Genomic DNA, 18,818 nt, shown 5'->3' with positions numbered 1-18,818 from the left:
TAAGGCAGAATTGAGCTGCTGTAAATCCATTTGCAGTGTGTTGGTTAAGTTATGTAATTCTAAGTAATAACAAATCAATAAAATGCAGGGTCATTGTATTCTTTCATTGATAAAATTGCACATAAAATTAAAATAATAAGAACCATGTTCCTGATTATCAAAACACACTTTCTCCTGATTACATAGCTTTTGGGCTGGGTGAGCACTTTGTCGCTTTTGTCTTAAAATGTGCTGTTTGGTTAAAGTTTGCCTGTTTCAAATGTAAACATGAGTGGTGACCCACAGCATATATATACAGGAGAGCTCCTGCTTTGTAGGATTTCTTGTGTGGTCTTGTAGTTTTCGGCCGAAAGGACTGAAAGAAGTTGAAATGTGAACTATACCGTAGATAAGAGCAGCTGAACTGACAGTTAAGGTATAAAAGATGACATGAGCTGAAACATTTATTAAGTAATAGATGAAAGCAGTTGAAATGTGATTTCAGTCTTGACCAAAAACAGTATGTTGCAGTTGAATTTGACAACATCATTTAAGCCATGGTGAAAAATAAGTCATTGTTTTATTTGTGTTGACACAAACCATTAAGCAGCACCAGACAACATGAACACCTTTGATTTAGTTGTTGTCCCATGTTAGCCTGCCAAACAATTTGGGCCCTGTAAGCAGGGCTTCTTCTGCTGGGGGACACTTCTGTTTACACGTGTCTTACGGACTGTAGGCACGAGCACAGAGAGTGGTCCGCTGATTACAGGTTGCAGACGAGAGAGGTTTATATCAACACATGCTTTGTTTTCTGAGTACCGGCAACAATGCACATATTCTTATAAATACCACAACTCCCACTGAAAATGTAAAACCCAAAGTTTCTCACGTTGCTCTTCATTCAGTCTCCAACCGCCTCACAGTCTGGTCGTCATTTCATTTGGGCGACATTGTCTATAGATCCAGCCGGGTCCATTTTGTGCAGCAGAAAGTGTCCTTGTACCTGGGCAGCGCTGATCTCAGAGTGAGCAGCCAACACTTGCTCTGCAAAGCGCTCCCCTTCAGAGGCAGGCTCGTCTGGGTAGAAGCGCCGGAACATGTGTGTAAGCTGCCGATGCGTGCAGTGCCCAATGTACTGCTTCAGGTCAACACGGCCGGGTCGGATCAGTGCTGCGTCTAACCTGTGTGTACACATCACAAGCAAGACTGGCAGTTAATGTCATGCAAAATACTCCTAAATGTTAAACTTACCAGTGAAATGTCAGAAAAGACTTTAGGTAGCCATGAAGTAGGTTGTAATATCCATTTTAAAAAGGTATTAATGTAACTGGATAACTGTTGACATTTTAATAATAGTTTATGGTATTTTAAATTAGTTTAAATATTTTCATAACACATTATTTGATATTTCAGCCACAAGGAGGCAGCACTGAATGCTCAAAACACAATACTAACATATTATCACCTTATAAATATATGTCTTGTTATGATAAATGTGTCAGCTAGCTGCTGCTTGTTTTCACATCAAGCAGGCACAAAGTAACATTAGCATTCACATAACTCCAATATTTAAGTCTTCTTTTGGCTCTGTCTTTGGACTCTATCGCCTACAGAGAAAAATAACTGTCCCTTTAGCTGCTAAATGCTCTACTAAGTTCACTAGCAACACACAACATTTCCAAAAAGAAGTCCTAGCTTAGGAGCAAGGAATGGACAGTCTTACTAAGACTTCTCACTAAGTCTTATCTTAGTGAGAAGGTGTGGTTGACCCTGTAGCTAGATATGACATTTTCTTCACAATATGAGACTGTGAAACAATGTTTGTGTGATCACACTGTCGCACTGTAACATTTTTAGAATTGATTATGATTGTTTTATTTCTGGCATTGTGGTGTATGATATGTGTGTATGAGTGTGTTTTGTTATCTACCACCAGCATTATCCCTGCATCATCTAATATGTCCTCCTCCCTACTCAGAACAGTTTTTCACCTTAAGAGCTCTCTAGTGGGATACGATGCTTTGTGAATAATGTTTATCTTAACAAGAATCTAGTTTTACTTTAATGGGAAATTCTAAGAAAACGTCATAATTCTAAGACTTTTCTTTGCATTTTCTCACTAGGAGCAACTCTTTGTACTAGGAAGCTTTGTGAATATAGACCCAGAGGTTCATTTTGCTACTACTTAATTTGATCTTTGCTCCTAATTTTTATTAAAGTCCAAGAAGTTTTCCTGTTTTACCTGGACAAGAGCACGCCATAACACTGTGTTTACAAATCCCCCTCAAACAGTACCTGTCAATAAAGTTGGTGGTCATAAAAACTATTCTGGCCTCAGATGAAGCCACTCCATCCAGAGAATTAAGCAGGCCACTGAAGGTCAGTCTTCCCATTCCCTGGTAGGCAAGAGGGTCTGGGGAGGCAAGCAGAAAAGGTCACTATTAACCCTTTGAAACCTGGACAGACATCACTTTTTTGTGCTGCTTTCAGATGCCCTCAAAAGTATATAAACCTTTGAACCCTAAGAATTTGGTTTTATTTTTTTTCAAAACATTTATAAAAAAAAAATTAAAAAAAAAAGGCAATGACCAACTTTGTGAGAAATGTTCCACAAACTGCAAGAAATTGGTAGATTTAGAAATTTTAAATTTTTTTTAAATTGTGAAAAATGTCAGAGGAAAAAAGAAAAAAGCTAAGGGAAAAATATTAATAATGACCTTAAATATAAAATTCAAAATTATGTTATTGACATTTTATATTTTTTTAAACTTTCTTTTCTTCATTTATTTAATTATTTATTTTTCTTAATTTTCAGGTAATTCTCTTCTATCTATTTACTAATTTCTTGCTAATTTTTGTTAATTTTTCCTTTCATCGCTGTTTGCCACATTCCCATATTTTTAATGAAATTAAGCCAATTTGCTCAGGATTCCAAGAGGTTAAAAGAGACTGAAACACAAGAGCAGAGTCTGTCTGAGCGACCACAGTTTTACAGGTTCTCTTAACAGTTACTTCTAAGTGATACTCCACTTTTAAAGGACATCCTCTTCGTCATGTTACCATTTCTTTCTGACAACAACATCCCAAACTCCTGCTCCTTCCTTGCTGCTTACTCTCTGTGGGGAGAAGCTCTCGGCTGACAAAGGCTGCATCTACATCCTCCAGCAGAATGATGCTCTGCTGCGGCGCCACACTCAGGAGGTGGTTCAGACGGTCATCTGAAAGGCTTCTGTCACTCAGACTCATCAGACAGATGCTGTAGCCCAGCTCGCCTGCCAGTGCCGTGCTGGAATAAAAACGAGTCACAAAGATTTAGGAGAATCTGCACCCAAATACTGGACACACAGCCTGTTTTTCTATCACACAGACTCTTAACAGGAAGAATTCCAAAGCACACTCACATAAAGCTGCTTTTCCCACATCCCGGGGGGCCGTACAGCAGATAACCTCTTCTGTAGGGGATGCCTGCGCAGACAAAAAGTATCAACATGGTCGTGCAGAACACAGAATAACTGAATATTCTACCACACGAAAAATATTTGATTTTTAACTACAAATCACACATACTGTATGTTAAATAAGTACCTGCATTACATAAGTACATTACATAAGTAACACAAGTATGTACATTACATAAGTTTTCCAAGCAAACTACCATTCATTCAAATCAGTTTGCAGATTTTTACTTTCTGTGCTTAACCCTTTGAGACCTGAATCGACATAAGTTTTCAAGTGCTGCTTTCTGACGCCTTTTACAGCTGCATTTGATTTCTTTCAAAAACATGGGGAAGACAAATAGTGAGCAACTTGGCGAGAAATGCCCCACACATTACAAGAGATTAGTGAAAGGTAACGAGAATATGATGTGAACGGTCATAAAGAATCTGAAAACTCTGCTCATAGTTGAATATGTATTTAAACTATGTTAAAGAAGAAATTGTGTGTGTGTGTGTATATATATATATATATATATATATATATATATATATATATATATATATATATATATACATATAAATGACTGAAAGTGTCAAAAAAGAATATATATTCTTTTTTGACACTTTGAGTCATTTTCTTGTTTGTGCTTATTTTCAGGTAATTTTCTTGTTACTTTTTCCTAATTTCTTGCTAATTTGTTAAATTATTGCCTTCTCCCCATTGTTTTGCTAGAAATCACGCCAAATTGCCTAATCATGCACTACTGAAATTTGAAAGAATGATGATTAATTACTGAATTGGAACAGTTAGTTGTAATTACAAAAATAAATTGTTTGAAAGCCCAAATAACTATGATTTTTCAAGCATACTGCCATTCATTCAAATCTTAAATTTTAATTGCTGTGTTTAATATTTAGGTGCTTGCTTATTTTAAAATGTATGAAAATTGTGAGCGGAAACTGCTTTGAAAATTCCGCTGAGTTGATGCCTTGAATTGCATGTAGGAAACTGCAACTCTAAAATTTGAGATGCCACCGTTATGAATGCACCAACAACAAAGACTTAATTGACATTGCTGGTGGTCACACCTCAAAATAACTGTCATGATAGAAAAACATGAAATATATATAATTAAACACTCAAGAGCCACTGTCATATGCAGGACTAAATACACAAGAGTGTTCTACCTCTGTCTGTGTACCACTTGGGATTTCCAATAAAGTCCTTCACATCATCAACGATCCTTTCAGCCACGCCCTCGTCCAGGACCACAGAGCTGAGGGGTCTGCGTCGCCGTGGAAACCCAAAGGGTCTCCATTCCCCACCCATGGCTGTGTACATCACTGTGCGTCCCTCTTCCTGTTTCAGGGCCAGTTCTCTTGCTGCAAAACATGATTGACAACTGTGTGAATTTACCTCAAAATGAGACACAACACAAATCTAGTGCACTGCAGCTCTCATGTGGCAGCTGTCTGTGAGATGCTGGTGTGTCGGGTTTAAACTGCATAAACTTTTACCTTCTTGTAATATGTTAAAGAAAATCTGTCTGTCTCTCCCTAAAGCAGTGAAGGTGACAGACTCCCAAGGTGTTCCAGTGTGCAGATCCACCATCTGCTTCTCTCTGGTCCTCTCCACCCTGATCCACTTCCTGCCGTACCTGCAGACCACAACAGATGACAGTGTCAGAGGAAGGACTGTTGACAGAGAGAATGGGATATGTCAAGCAGATTAATAAATGCAGGCATTATCTCTGTATTTTTATGCCACACAGCAGTGACACTCAACTCACGGCCTGTGGGACGCCAATAGGGTGCTGGGTGGCCCCCAAACCATTGTCTAATTCACAATACAAATAAAGTGATTCACACTGGGAATTGTTTTTGTACTTGAAGGATAAATAAGGTGCCAGAGTACATAAAACTGGTGAAGGATCCCCCGCACCACACGACAGAGGTCCTAGCTGAGTCCTTAGTGTCCTAAAATCCTAGAAATGTCCTAAAATACAAAAAATGTCATAAAATCCTAGAAATGTCCTAAAATACAAAAAATGTCATAAAATTTTAGAAATGTCCTAAAATACAAAAAATGTCATAAAATCCTAGAAATGTCCTTTACTCCTAGAACAGTCCTAAAATCCTAGAAATGTCTTACAATCCTAGTAATGTCCCATAATAAAATTTAAAATCTATGAAATTTCTAAAATCCTAGAAACTAAAATCCTTGATACATCCTTAAATCCTGGGAATTTCCTAAATCATTAAAACATCCTAAAATCCTAGAAACCTCCTTAAATCCTAGAGATGTGTATAGGGCTGCTGCACCTGGCCCCTGGCCTCCTGTCATTTTGCAAAAGTGGCCCCCCTCAAGTAAAGCAAGTTGAGTATCAACAGCCATACAGGCTGATGTGCACTTTATAAAAAGGGAGTGTTTTCAGATTAAGTATACTGGTTTAGAGAACTCTTCTGACCAGATGATGTGGTTCCCGGGGCTTGGGTGGAAGTCAAACTGCGTGTGCACGCGTCCGCTCTCGTGTGCCAGGTACGAGGTCTCCACGCTCAGGTGCTGAGTGTGCCTGGCGTGTTTGGTGATCCAGCTCAGCAGCCAGTGGTAGCTCTTGTCCCTGCTGGGGACCTCCAGAGTGATCATGTAGTGCCTGCGGAAGAAGATCATTCCCACCTGGGCACCTTTCCTGGCCACTGCCAACGCCGTCCCAACCCCAACCAGTCCGAACCCTGCCCCAAAGTAGGGGTTGTCCTTCAGGCCATCCAGGAAGTCAGACAGGGGCATGTTGCTGATATCTGCACACAGCCAGCTGAATCACACTATAGAGGAGTTATAACACTTTGAAGGAGCACAGACCTAAAGACAAAGTGCAAACTCATCTGATCTGTGTGACAGTCCTGATTGTGGTGTAGTATGACATCTGTCAGGAGCTGAAGACCTGCTGTCTGTTGCCTGAAAACTAATAACAGCTGGTGCTAGTTTCTTAATGCTGATACATCCAGTTATGCTAAATAATTAGCTTGACTTGCCGTGTTTGTCTCCATCTCAAATCGCTGTCTTGAGGCTATCGTTCCCAGAGAACACCATTCGTTTCACGGTTGAGCTTAAGTCCTCATGTGTGTAATGTATGGGTGCAACACTGGGAGCGACCTCTACTACACTTCCTGTGTTTCACAAATATCATTCCGACTGCCTTCAAACATTCGTTCCATTTTCTCGTTTCTGTTATCTTAACAAAATCTCGCTCGCAAGCTATGTTGACAACAAGTTGAGATAAGAATGTCGATAATAACACAATTTCTGATTTTTTCTGTAGCCCGTGAGGACCGCAACGGCGACATTAACTGCGTCCCGGAACTGCGACATCAACCGTTTACAAGAAGCTAACGTTGGCTCAGCTAGCGTTAATAACGACGTTGTTAGCGTGTTAATACAAGTTTATATTGCCATAAAAAGTAAGTGAAACTTCGGATATTATGACTCAGTATTAATGAACATACCTTTCTAACTAACACGCAGCAGAGACACCAGCTGTGTGCTGTTAAACTAATAATGGTTGATGTTGTGTTTGTAAGATAGAATGGACCGCGGAAACCCAGGCGGTAGGTTAAAACAAGGCAGCAGATATTAGGCATAATAATACATGATTTTTATCCAAGCTTATAAGTTAATATAAATCAAGAAGCTGTAGCTGTCCCTTTGCAAAGATATGTCTATTTCTTAAGCATGAATAGGAATTTCGGTATTTTATGAACCATACAGTCAAAGCACCGGCAGTGTATGGGTGTTGTTATTGTCTCTTAGGGACTGTTCGTTATTTATCAGAAGGGAGGGGGATCGTTCAAAACGGAGGAAGCACTTCAAATATTTGCTTAAGCACTGGAGGGGACATTATACTTTTTAATATGGATTAGGGACTGGACATTTAACTTCAAATGATGGTATTTTTGTTTTTTTTTAAATACTCTCAGAACTCCAAAACCCACAATTGGGTTTGAAAGGCATGTTCTCTTTAAAGAAGTATTTCACTACTGGGATGATGGCCTTTATCAAAACAAGGATGCCTATGCAGTAGACACAGATATTTTTGATATTAATGCTACATGACAAGTGGTAGAAAACCTACAACTACCCCTGGATGGGGGGTGGGGGGTGGGGGTGTTAAATCGTGCCATGTATCACAGAGGTCACTGATTATTTATTGTGGAGGGAGAGTCATGCATTTTCCCCTTCACTCAGGGAGGCTAAAGTCAAAATATTTGTAGTTCTGGGGAGGGTCATGAATAAAAAAAAAAATAAGTTGCACCCCAGCGACCCCACTCTGATAAATAAAGTACAGTTCCTTGGTACTTCAGAGGGATACAGGGATGTGAACTTCTTTCAAATTAATTTAAAGCCTCGCTTCACACAACTACCAATAGATTGAAAATGTTTTTACTTTTTCTTAGTTGTGTCTGATCACTTAGATACAGTTTGGGTTTTTTTGATACATTTATGAAATTTCACCAGTACAATGAAGGTAAATGGAACTTTTTGGTATATCATGAAAAAACCACTTTAAGAAAATTCAACAACAGCATCTTCTAAAATCAGGCCTGTTGTTACAGTCCGCATCCAAAGAACGCAATGTACTCTATGAAATGTCTCTGAAAACTGTCAGTAGTGTGATTTGTAGAAACTAACTCTCCCCTACTAAACCTCAATAAATCTTCCTCGTGAATGCCAGTTTAAGCCCTTGCTAAACATGTAATTTTGTATGTGTTTGTGTTTGGTACGAGTAAATACTATGTGTGTTATTGCAAGCCATTATTATATATCGTTACAGTGAGTTTACAGTCCTTGTAGAACTGTCACATTTTTACTTTATTATGGAGCTGAATACAAAAAGATTTGGTTAAAATTGTTATTGTATCTAACATCCCATTGGCAGCAAACAATAATGATATTGTGTATTGTATAATGTATTATCAGGGTTCCTGTGGATCCTTAAAGTCTTAAAAGGCATTGAATTGATTAATCTAAAATTAAGGCTTTAAATGGTATTAAACTGACTTAAATTAATCTAAAGTCTTAAAAAATGCTCAAACATGGGAAGTGAGATTTTATTAACCTTTTTTTTTCCCTGACGTTGCAGTGAAGAAGTGAGAAGTCTCTAAATAATTGGTAACATCTATTATTTGTTAAATAATAATGATAAATCCCTTTTCTTATACTTGTCATGATGGGAAACCAAATAGTGGAATTTCACATACAGATTGAAAGACACTATCTGTATGTGTCTTTCAAAAAAAAAAAACCAGCAGAAATGCCAGATATTTCCCTTTTCTGTTGGTTAACTGAATAGATTCTTTCATGATAATTTAATATGTTCATTTTCTTCCATGTGTTCCACTCTAAAACTAGTGCTGTTTTTTTTTCAACATTTGACGCAGATAATCTCACTTTCTTTTCAAAAGTCGTGTTTTATGTTACAATAAACATTTGGGTAAAATAAACTCATCCTTCAACTTTGGTTATTAGAAAATTGGCCTTAATCTCAATTCCGAATGGCATTAAAAAAAAGTCTTAAAAAGTCCTAAATTTACTTTGCCTTAAGCTGTGGGAACTATTATATGTACATGTGATACAAAACATGAGTTACAAATTTGTTTGTGCTCTTTTTAAATTTGACAAATTGTAACTGAATGCTGTGCTGTTCTTTCAGAAACAATGGAGACTGCGGAGGCTCGTGAATGTGAGAAATGTGGAGAGAGTTTCTCAGACAGTGGTTCGTTCACCTCTCACTCCTGCTCAGAGAGGCCGACAGCACCAACCAGTAATAAACAGTTGGAGAACTACAAGTGTTCTCAGTGCAGTGAGGTTTTTTCTAGGCCAGGAGTCCTGAAACACCACTTTAAAGTCACCCACGGTGGACACGACCCCGAAGACTCGTTCCCCTGCACTGAAGAAGGCTGCCAGTCTAGCAGCACAGACCGTCAGGAATATCAGGATCACTTAAAGTCCACACATGGTCTCACTCTCATCCCTTGCACCCTGCAGTCCTGCAAAGCCGCGTTTCTCACTCGGAGCGAGGTGGAGAGACACTCACGGGCCCACATGCCCTTTGGATGCTTTCAGTGTCAGTTTGTCACTGAAAATGCAAAAGACCTGAGTGACCACGTTGCAAAGTACAACCATCTGCCACCTAGCACTAAAGGTAAACACACATGTTGCACAAATGCAGAAATCTTGTCTGTCTTCCCATTAAACCTGCGCTTGTTTTGTTTTTGTTGGATGTAGCTCTTCTGCTGCATCACTGAGGAGCAGATTTTACATAAAAATTTCGGCTCTTCTATTTATAGGGAATGAGGCTGCAGCCACAAGTGTATGCACTGATGGAAGCCACCAGCCTCAGGTGTCTAACAGGCCAAAAAGAAAAGTGAAGCCCAGCCCAGCTCAAGCATCATCATTACCAGAGGACAGCAATGAGGACCAGCCAGAGAGGCAAAGGCACAGTATTAAAAGAGGGAAAAAGGCCGTGGAGAGAGAAAAACCCCCAGCAGTGGATGCTGCACCGCCTCCATCCAAAGGTACGAACACTAGTCTGCTTAGTGTATTATAGTGAGGAGATTTCAAGTTCATATGACATAATAAAGCACAAAGAGGTGACCAAAACCCAAGCTGTTCCACTAATAAAAAACACAAGTGATCTATCGGGCTACCAGTCATTCCAGACCACATGTTTTCTTTATTCCTAAGTCAAATGGCAACTCCACAACTTAACTGCTTTGGTTCACTTTCAAAGCTTTCATAAAGTAAATAAAATTTCTGCTGCACAAAAAGCCTGCTAATACCAACCAACATCTGGCTTTAAATGCAGTGAGAATGCATATGATCAGCATTCACACCGGGGTCAAATGACTCTGCAGTAGATATTTGTAGCTGTCAGCTCCAATCGGCATTGATGGAGTAATTTCAGCTCCTTAACCCATGACCTATTTATTTATTTGTTTAATCATTTTTACTTTTTTTTTAAAATCATACAACTTTGGGGAGGGGAGGGTTAGACAAAAGGTTCACTTTTCTTCTACAGTATCAATACCTGCAAAATTTGGAAAACCCATGGGCACATACAGATGAGATGCAGCAATGTATATATGATTTATTACTATACTCTGCACAAAACTTAATAAAAATTTGATCACAAAAAAAACTCCAAAATGCGTCACTACGTTCAGAATGAATTCAGTCTATTCTTTCCATCAGAGTATCTTGCAGAGGGATCAGAGCACACCTATCGCACCCACACCTGCCCCAAGTGCCGCCGCTGCTTCAAGATGCGCTCCCACCTGCAGGAGCACCTCCATATACATTTTCCTGATCCCAGCCTCCAGTGTCCCACCTGCAAGCGCTACTTCACCAGCAAGAGCAAGCTACGCATACACAGACTCCGTGAGGCGGGGGAAAAGCTTCACCGTTGCCACTTGTGTGAATATTCTGCCGTGGAGCGTAACGCGATCAGCCGCCACCTTGCCAGTGTGCACGCCGACGAGGTGGAAGATGGCGTTAACAGTCACAGCTATCCCTGTCCCACCTGTGGTCAAAGCTTTCGCCAGAGCAGGTTGCTTAAGACCCACATGAAGACGCACAATATTCTCTCTCACAGCAAGCCGCTGGCCTGCTTCCAAGAGGGTTGCTCTTTCCAGAGTTCTTTGCGTAAAGAACTTCTTCGTCACACTGCCGAGGTGCATGGGGTCAAGGCCGTAGAGTGTCGCCATCACGTCTGTGGAGCCATCTTCCAAAGCGAGACAGACATGGAGGCTCATTATCGGACACACCTGGCCTACCACTGCTCTCAGTGTGATTTCTCTTGTTCTAATAAGAGCGTCTTCCTCCAGCACCAGCGGAACGGTCACCCGGGAAATGACAAGCTCTGCTGCGACTTCTGCCCCTTCGTCACATTTAACCCTGTGGAGTTCGAGCAGCACATCGGACATTTGCACGCCAATGAGAAGATCCATCGCTGCTCTCAGTGCAGCTACGTGACCTCGCATAAACGGGGCTTGAAGCGACACATGCTGATGCACAGCGGTGAGGAGGGAATTGATTTTTTTTATATTTTCACAGTACAGAATCTCTGATTTATTGTTTAAGTTGCTTTCGTAAGATGCTACTACTTTTGGCATCTCCTGATTTATTCCTTTGCTCTATTATAGGCGAGAAGCCCCACAAGTGCAGCCTGTGTGACTTCAGGTGCCGAGACGAGTCCTACCTCTCTAAACACATGCTCACTCACTCAGACGACAAGAATTTTATGTGTGCTGAATGTGGATATGTCACTAAATGGAAACACTACTTGAATGTCCACATGAGAAAACATGCTGGAGACCTCAGGTAGACATACAACCTTTGGTTATGGTTTTTTCTTGCTATTGTTAGTGCACTGCTGAGTACACACAGAACTATCAGAACATCATGACAGTTTGAGACTTCCAAGTCTCATTTATTAAGTCTGTGCTTAGTGCTTCCCAAACACATGCATTCTCTATAAACCTTTACATTTAAAACTAAATTGAACTTATCTATACTCTCTACTGACTCATTTTACCTTGCTGAACATATGAGCTGCTGATCTACCACAGCCTCAGTCAGTTAGTTCATTTGTGTTATTGTGTGACTTTGGGGAATCCAAACTAAAAACATAAGGGTTCCTAAGCATCCACCTTGGGTACGATGGATGTACTCTTTAATTTTCAGTCTCTTAAGAAGTTAAATGCATTTGTCGCTGGAATTAGCATGTGGTTACTCTTTAGATTGAAAAATACACTGAAGATAAAGATGGACAGCATGACTCCTCCCCAACACTGAAGCCAAAACATCTCATTTGCCATCTGCTGGCTTGCTGCATTATGGATATACATGTTAGTGGATGGGACATAGGCCAAACCATTAACTCAAAGTACACGTCAAAGACATTTTTCTCAATGATGGTTCTGTCATTTTAAGTACTTCTTATCATGCCGATGTTTGTGCTCATTTTTCGGATACGTTTGGTTTCAGTAAGTTATTTGATGCTATATCACAGGCAACTGGACTCGCTTGGGTTTCTTGACATTTGGCCTCTCATCTAAGCGGCCTCTTCAGTTCTTCTTTTTCAGAACTAAAGAAGCTGCTCAATTGAGACGCAAAACATCTTCAAGAAACTCAAGCAAGTCCAGTTGTGTACAATATAGCACCTAGAATTACAATGACATGGATGACTGAGAACCCTCACCAACATACTAGTTATTCGATGCTATAAAAAGGGGTTTTGACAACATGATTGACAGCTGTGTGTGCCACAATTGGTCACATGGCTGGAACTCATGTAGATTGTTACTGGGCAGACTCTGGCTTGAAATTATGGCAAAAGAGCAAGATGGCAGTGGTTGTATCTGGGATATTTTGGTTTTGTTTTTGTAGAGTGGGGGTTAATGGAGACTCGCTGTCCATTGTTATATACAGTCAATGGATTGAAAAAAAGACTGTCTGAATGTATCAAAGTGCATAAATGTCTCTCTGTGTTGTATTCGCATTCACAATTGTTGTTGTGACTAAACTTCCTGTTTGCTGCTCTAGGTACCAGTGTGACCAGTGCCCTTACCGCTGCCACCGAATGGACCAACTCAACAGCCACAAATTACGACATCAGGCCAAATCACTAATGTGTGAGATCTGTGCTTATGCCTGCAAGCGCAAATACGAGCTTCGCAATCACATGTTGGCCAAACACTCTGGAGAGGAGAAACAGCCGTCTGTCTATAAGTGCAAATACTGCACATACACTACCAGCTACAGACAAGCCCTCCAAAACCATGAGAACTGCAAACACACCAAGCTGAAAGAGTTCCGCTGTGCCCTCTGCTTCTACTCCTCTTTCAGCAGCATCAGCCTCTTCCTGCACAAGAGGAAAGCTCATGGCTACGTACCTGGAGACAAAGCATGGCTCGAGAACTATGCTGCAAAGGAGAAGGAGAGGAACTCAACAGAGCTCTTGCAGGATTTTTACAATAAGCCCTCAGCAGCTAACGAGCAGTCTGAACAATCCACCTCTGAAGGACCGCCACCAGCTCAAAGAAAACTATCTGATCTTCCTGGCTCAGCAGATCACAGTGCAAGCAAAGGATCCACAGCTGCTTCACAAACTGTGGATTCTGTTTTTGATGTTGATTCTCAAAAGGTTGTTAACCAAGGTATTTCAGACAGTCCGCCCTCTGTGAACAGCCCTGAGGAGTACTGTACTCTTGTTTTAACAACATTATCAACCACTGAGTATCAGACCTCCTCTTTGGAAATTCAGGAAGACAATTGTGCAAATCAAACCCCAAGCTCATCGAATTTAAACTGCAATGGCTCGGACATATCGCAAGTAAAGGCAGACCGCTCTACATCTTCATTAGAGGAAGACGATGTGGCTATGGCAGATGCAGAATGTGAACAAAGTGACATAGATGACAACTATGAGCCACTAAATAATACAAGTCAACCAGTCAAACCTGGGGAGGGTCAAACACCTGAGGTAGAGAGTGATGGTGGAACAATCAGTTCCACTTTACCATCTGAGCAAACTGAGCCATTAGAGTGTGAGACCCGTCTTAAAGCTATGAGGAAGCACGACAAAGACCAAGCAGAAGCCATGGTTTTGGAGGGACGGGTGCAAATGCTTGTGGTGCCAACTAAAGACATATATCGCTGTGACAAGTGCTCTTATGTAACCAGTAAAGAGACCTCTTTGAAGTACCACTGCCAGGCTTTGTGCCATGGTAGAATGAAGGGACACAAGTGCCAGGCCTGTGGTGCACAGTTCAAACAGAGGAGAGGTCTTGACAGCCACCTTACAAAGAAGTGCCCGGCACTTCCACGGAAAACAAGGACATTTGTAGGCACTTCAAATACATGTTTGGCAACAGAAGACAACTCCACTTTAGGTCAGGATAAGGAATCAAATTCCAAACAGACGGAGCTTCTGTCCTCACAAAAAAGGATTACCACAGATAAGAGACATTGTCAGCAAGAACAAGGAGTCCGTACATCTCATTTAAAAAACTCTAAAGCTATTTTTCATAATGCTTCTACATCCAGAGACTCAGGACAGCAGCAAAGCAAAATTCAGACAAAAAAGGCTTCAAAAGATAAACTTGCAAAAAAGCAATTATTTTCTAGTACCAAACAAAAAAATGCTCCACTGCAGGAGCCTCTTATGGCTAATAAAGATGGGAAATTCAACTGCAAGCTGTGCAATTTTTCATCAGTCAGGCTTGCAACAGTTGAACGGCACCTCTCAACTTGCAGGAAAATCTCAAGGAAAAGAGAGACTCAGATCATTTCAGGAGAGGATGAGCGTGGTAACAAGTCCGTCAAAGAAAAAGAGGACTTGGTGGACAAGTGCAAAGAAAGAACTGGGAAAGTTTCTGAGAAACATCAAATCTTCTCTTGCCAAAGCTGTGCATTTAAATGCAACCAGAAAAGAGCATTAGACAGTCATGAAAAGAGAGGCTGCCTGAAGCCAGATGAAGTCCAATGCACCATGTGTTCATTTATAGCCAAATCAAAGACGTCTTTGACCCGTCACATCGTGTGTGTCCATAACAGAAAAAAGGTTGGTGTTGCTAAACGTTTGCAATGTCAGCACTGTTCTTTCACCTGTAAACAAGAACGACGCATGACTCAACATATCGCGCTCAAACACAAAGGTGCACGACCTCACCATTGTCGGTATTGTCCTTTTAGCACCACAAGGCGCTATCGCCTGGAAGAGCACGAGTCTCTCCACACGGGAATCGGTCGTCACAGCTGCGATTTGTGCGACAAGACATTTGGGGCTGTGACTAAATTGCGCCAGCATAAGATGCGCATCCACGACAAACAGCCCACACACTTCTGCTCGCTGTGCGACTTCAGTGGCTACACCCTTGACGATGTAAGACGGCACAATCTCAGATGCCACACGGGAGAGTTGCACCACGCTTGCACTCATTGTGATGCTCAGTTTAGTTCAGAAGTTGCACTCAGAAACCACTGCAAGCGTGTGCACCAGCTCCAGGTCTGTTTCTCATGTAAGCAGTGTGACTACACATGTGGCAGCGAGGTCAATCTTAAGACCCACCACGAGAGCAAGCACTCTCAGGTGAAGTGCAACACCTGCCAGGAGTCTTTCAAGACAAAGGAAAGCCTTGAAATTCATCAGAGATGCCACCTGGCGCATCATTGTCAGCTGTGCCCCTTCGCTACCAAAACGAGGCAGCTGTTAGCTCAGCACCTTCTGAATGACCATGAGGGGGGGTCTCCAGAGGACAAGCCCCTCAAGTGCAGCTCTTGTCAGTTTGCTTGTCGGCATCAGCTGGTGTTAGAGCAGCACCTCCGTTCACATGGAGGTAAGCGTCTCTACAAATGCACAGACTGCAAGTATTCGACCCGCAACAAGCAGAAGATCACATGGCACATTCGCATCCACACTGGAGAGAAGCCTTACAGCTGTGAGCAGTGCAGTTACACCTGCACCGATCCGTCTAGGTTGAAGGTAAGCTGAAAGTTTATAGACTGAGTTTATTTGTGAGTTAAATTGAATTATAAAAACCTGATTTTTTTTTTCTTTACAGGCATGTCCGTACATATCTTGGTCACATTTCTTTAATAACCAAGGGACACTTACCAGAAATGTTTTTTTAAGCAATAGTTCAATAGTTCATGGTTTGAACCTTAAGTTGTGAACGAATCGCGAGCGTCCATGCTTCTCTATCTCCATCAGATGAAAGGCAAATGTCATTGTGGTGATACCATTTTTGCCACAGTCGTGCCTCTTTACTCACGCACTATCAATGACGTTGACAGTACTGATGATGACCATGAAGGGTTGTTGACCCATTTAATAGGGGGAAATTTCAACCACTACCTGATAAAGGTAGCATTCAGAAACAAGGGTTAAAATCCCTATACTGTAATATGACGTTAAATGTGTTTCCAAAAAATAATCTTCTATTTTTCTGTTTTACTCTACCATAGCTTCACATGAGGGTTCACCAAGAAGAGAGGAAGTACCTTTGTCCAGAGTGTGGCTACAAATGCAAATGGGCGACTCAGCTGAAGTACCACATGACCAAGCACACAGGTATCATCAACACATCAAGCTCAATGATCTGGTAATTTTTTAAGATCAGGGAACAGTGATTTTTGCCTCATTGCCTTAGTCAGCAGTGGGGTTTTTAATATGTTGCCTCATAGTTGTTAATAATCAGCCAAACTTCCAGGAATTCATAACACATTGTATCTTTGTTTACTCATTTTTGTTGCATGATTTTTACCTGTTTGCAATCTTTTCAAGCACTCATCTGAAATTGCTTTTGTAAGTGTAGTTTACAGATTTTTATCCTGCTGGGGAAAAACAAAAAACATTTCTTTGTCCTCTACAGGGGACAAGCCATATGCCTGTGATGAGTGTGATTACCGCACAAACAGAGCGGACGCCCTCCGTGCCCACCGGGACACGCAGCACTGCGATTTGCGCCCTTATGTCTGCGAGAAATGTGGAAAAGCCTTCAAGACTAGTTTTATTCTGAAAACCCACCAGCGTCAGCACAGTGACGATCGGCCGTACACATGCGGCTTGTGCCACAAGGCCTTCCGCTGGCCGGCGGGGCTCAGACATCACTATCTCTCGCACACCAAGCAGCAACCTTTCTGCTGTCGCCACTGCTCCTACAGAGCCAAACAGAAGTTCCAGGTGGTCAAACATTTGCAGAGGCACCATCCAGAGATGTCAGTGGAGCAGGGGGTGGTGAGGGACTCTGAAGCAGTGGGCCTGACCCTGAAGGAGGCCTTGCAGGGGACACTGGATGAGAGAGCAGTGGAAATTAACGAGAAAGGAGGGACCGGTGACGAGGCACAGGTAGTAGTGGAAGAAGTTGTGCAAAAAGAGGAAGAAAACGAGAAAAAACACTGAAGAGAGCACAAAGGATGCAATTGTCAATTCAGACTATACATTATCATTTACCACTTGATTTCAGCAGAGGTGGAAAGTACATTTTCCTCAAGTTTTCCACTGTACTCAACCTGGACTCTGTTTTTCCATGTTTTTGTATCTCAGTGACTTATAGATACAACTTTCTTTCTTTTTTTTAAACTGGTCCAGAAGTCCAGTTAAAGTCAGACTAAGGTGTGCACATGGTGGAATAGTTCCACTTCCTGTAGTATTATCTTGGTGTGTTAATCCAATTTCAAGAATTCGATTTACTCCAATTTCAGTCCGACTAACATGTATTTTAAAAGTCCAGTTTTAGCTGGACTAACACAATAATCAGACATCATGGAAACGTACTAACCGTTCCAACAATCACAAACTCTGGTTTGGTTATATTAACCCTTACTTCACCAAGATAGAAGTGGAAAAAAAGCTGGCTTTATACACGCTAAATGTGCTGCTTACTTAAATGGAGTCTGGCTATAGAAATTTTGGGGCTGTTAAACAAAAAGGATCTTACTCTATAACAAATAAAGTTCTATCACAATCCTTTCCATTAAGTTCTCAGAAAATTACAGTCTTAGCCTGTCAGTGGCAAGAATAAGCACATTTAGAGGATGTTAATTGAAAGAACAAACATGCGCTGAGTTTTTACACTGCAGCCTGCAGCGCATTCTTTCAAATACATGGGAGTAAGGCAATGAGCAGAGAAAATGATCCCAAAATAGCAAGAAATTAGTAAAAAAGTACAAGAAAATTAGTTTATTTAAAAAGCAAAAAAAAAGTAAAACATTAAAGCTAACAAGGAAATACGTAATAATGATAATGATGATAATAAACAACGTTTTCCGGATATTTTCCTCTAGCTTTTTAAAGATTATTTTCTAAATCTGTTAATTCCTTTAAACTTGCAAGACATTTCTTAGCGTTTTTTTTTAACCACAATTCCAAAAGAAACAAAAACCAATTAGCTCAGGGTTCAAAAGAGAGAGGTCCTGGTCGAAAAATGTCCAATTTTAATTTTATGTGAAAATATAAGGTACTTGTACTTGCATATTTCCACTTTATTCAACTTGATTCTTCTGCTCCACTTAACTTCAGAGGTAATCATTGTACTTTTTACTCCACTGCATTTGTCTTAAGTCACTTTTAATCAAATGATTTTTTAATACCATTCCCATCCAGTGAAAACTACAAATCTCCAGCTATGTCTCTGTTGAATGTTTGTGATAAATTAAAATAAATGTTTTTTTTATGTGCTGAAAATGTTATTAAACTGAACCACTGGATAGTAATGTGTAGTAAAAGGCTCATGATACACATTGGTACACATACTTAGGTGAGAGAATGTGGACTGAAAGGAATGTGTGATGAACTGCAATATATGAAATGAATAAATGTACAAGTCAAAAATGTTGAC

At 40.8% G+C, this 18,818-nt stretch overlaps 2 protein-coding genes across 2 annotated transcripts; one reads left to right on the top strand and one right to left on the bottom strand.

Annotated features, from left to right (window-relative positions):
• Nucleotides 1-540: 540 nt before the first annotated feature.
• Nucleotides 541-6,886, bottom strand: bcs1l (BCS1 ubiquinol-cytochrome c reductase complex chaperone). The gene is made up of 7 exons (XM_088082947.1): nucleotides 5,888-6,886; nucleotides 4,938-5,077; nucleotides 4,608-4,802; nucleotides 3,384-3,447; nucleotides 3,096-3,268; nucleotides 2,278-2,395; nucleotides 541-1,163 (listed from the first exon to the last, which is right to left on the bottom strand). Exons 1-7 carry the CDS (start codon nucleotides 6,205-6,207, stop codon nucleotides 914-916), a joined length of 1,260 nt encoding a protein of 419 aa, XP_087939073.1. The 5' UTR covers nucleotides 6,208-6,886; the 3' UTR covers nucleotides 541-913.
• On the top strand, nucleotides 6,724-18,693 carry znf142 (zinc finger protein 142). Its single transcript, XM_042482230.2, has 8 exons — nucleotides 6,724-6,878; nucleotides 9,128-9,619; nucleotides 9,765-9,992; nucleotides 10,669-11,493; nucleotides 11,619-11,796; nucleotides 13,021-15,961; nucleotides 16,444-16,549; nucleotides 16,851-18,693. Exons 2-8 carry the CDS (start codon nucleotides 9,133-9,135, stop codon nucleotides 17,378-17,380), a joined length of 5,295 nt encoding a protein of 1,764 aa, XP_042338164.2. The 5' UTR covers nucleotides 6,724-6,878; nucleotides 9,128-9,132; the 3' UTR covers nucleotides 17,381-18,693.
• The last annotated feature ends 125 nt before the right edge of the window (nucleotides 18,694-18,818 follow it).

This window comes from Plectropomus leopardus, chromosome 10 (genome assembly GCF_026936395.1).
Source record: "Plectropomus leopardus strain MGB_pleo_1.0 chromosome 10, ASM2693639v1, whole genome shotgun sequence".
NCBI classification, from domain to species: domain Eukaryota; kingdom Metazoa; phylum Chordata; class Actinopteri; order Perciformes; family Serranidae; genus Plectropomus; species Plectropomus leopardus.
This window is presented reverse-complemented; position numbering and strand designations above follow the sequence as displayed.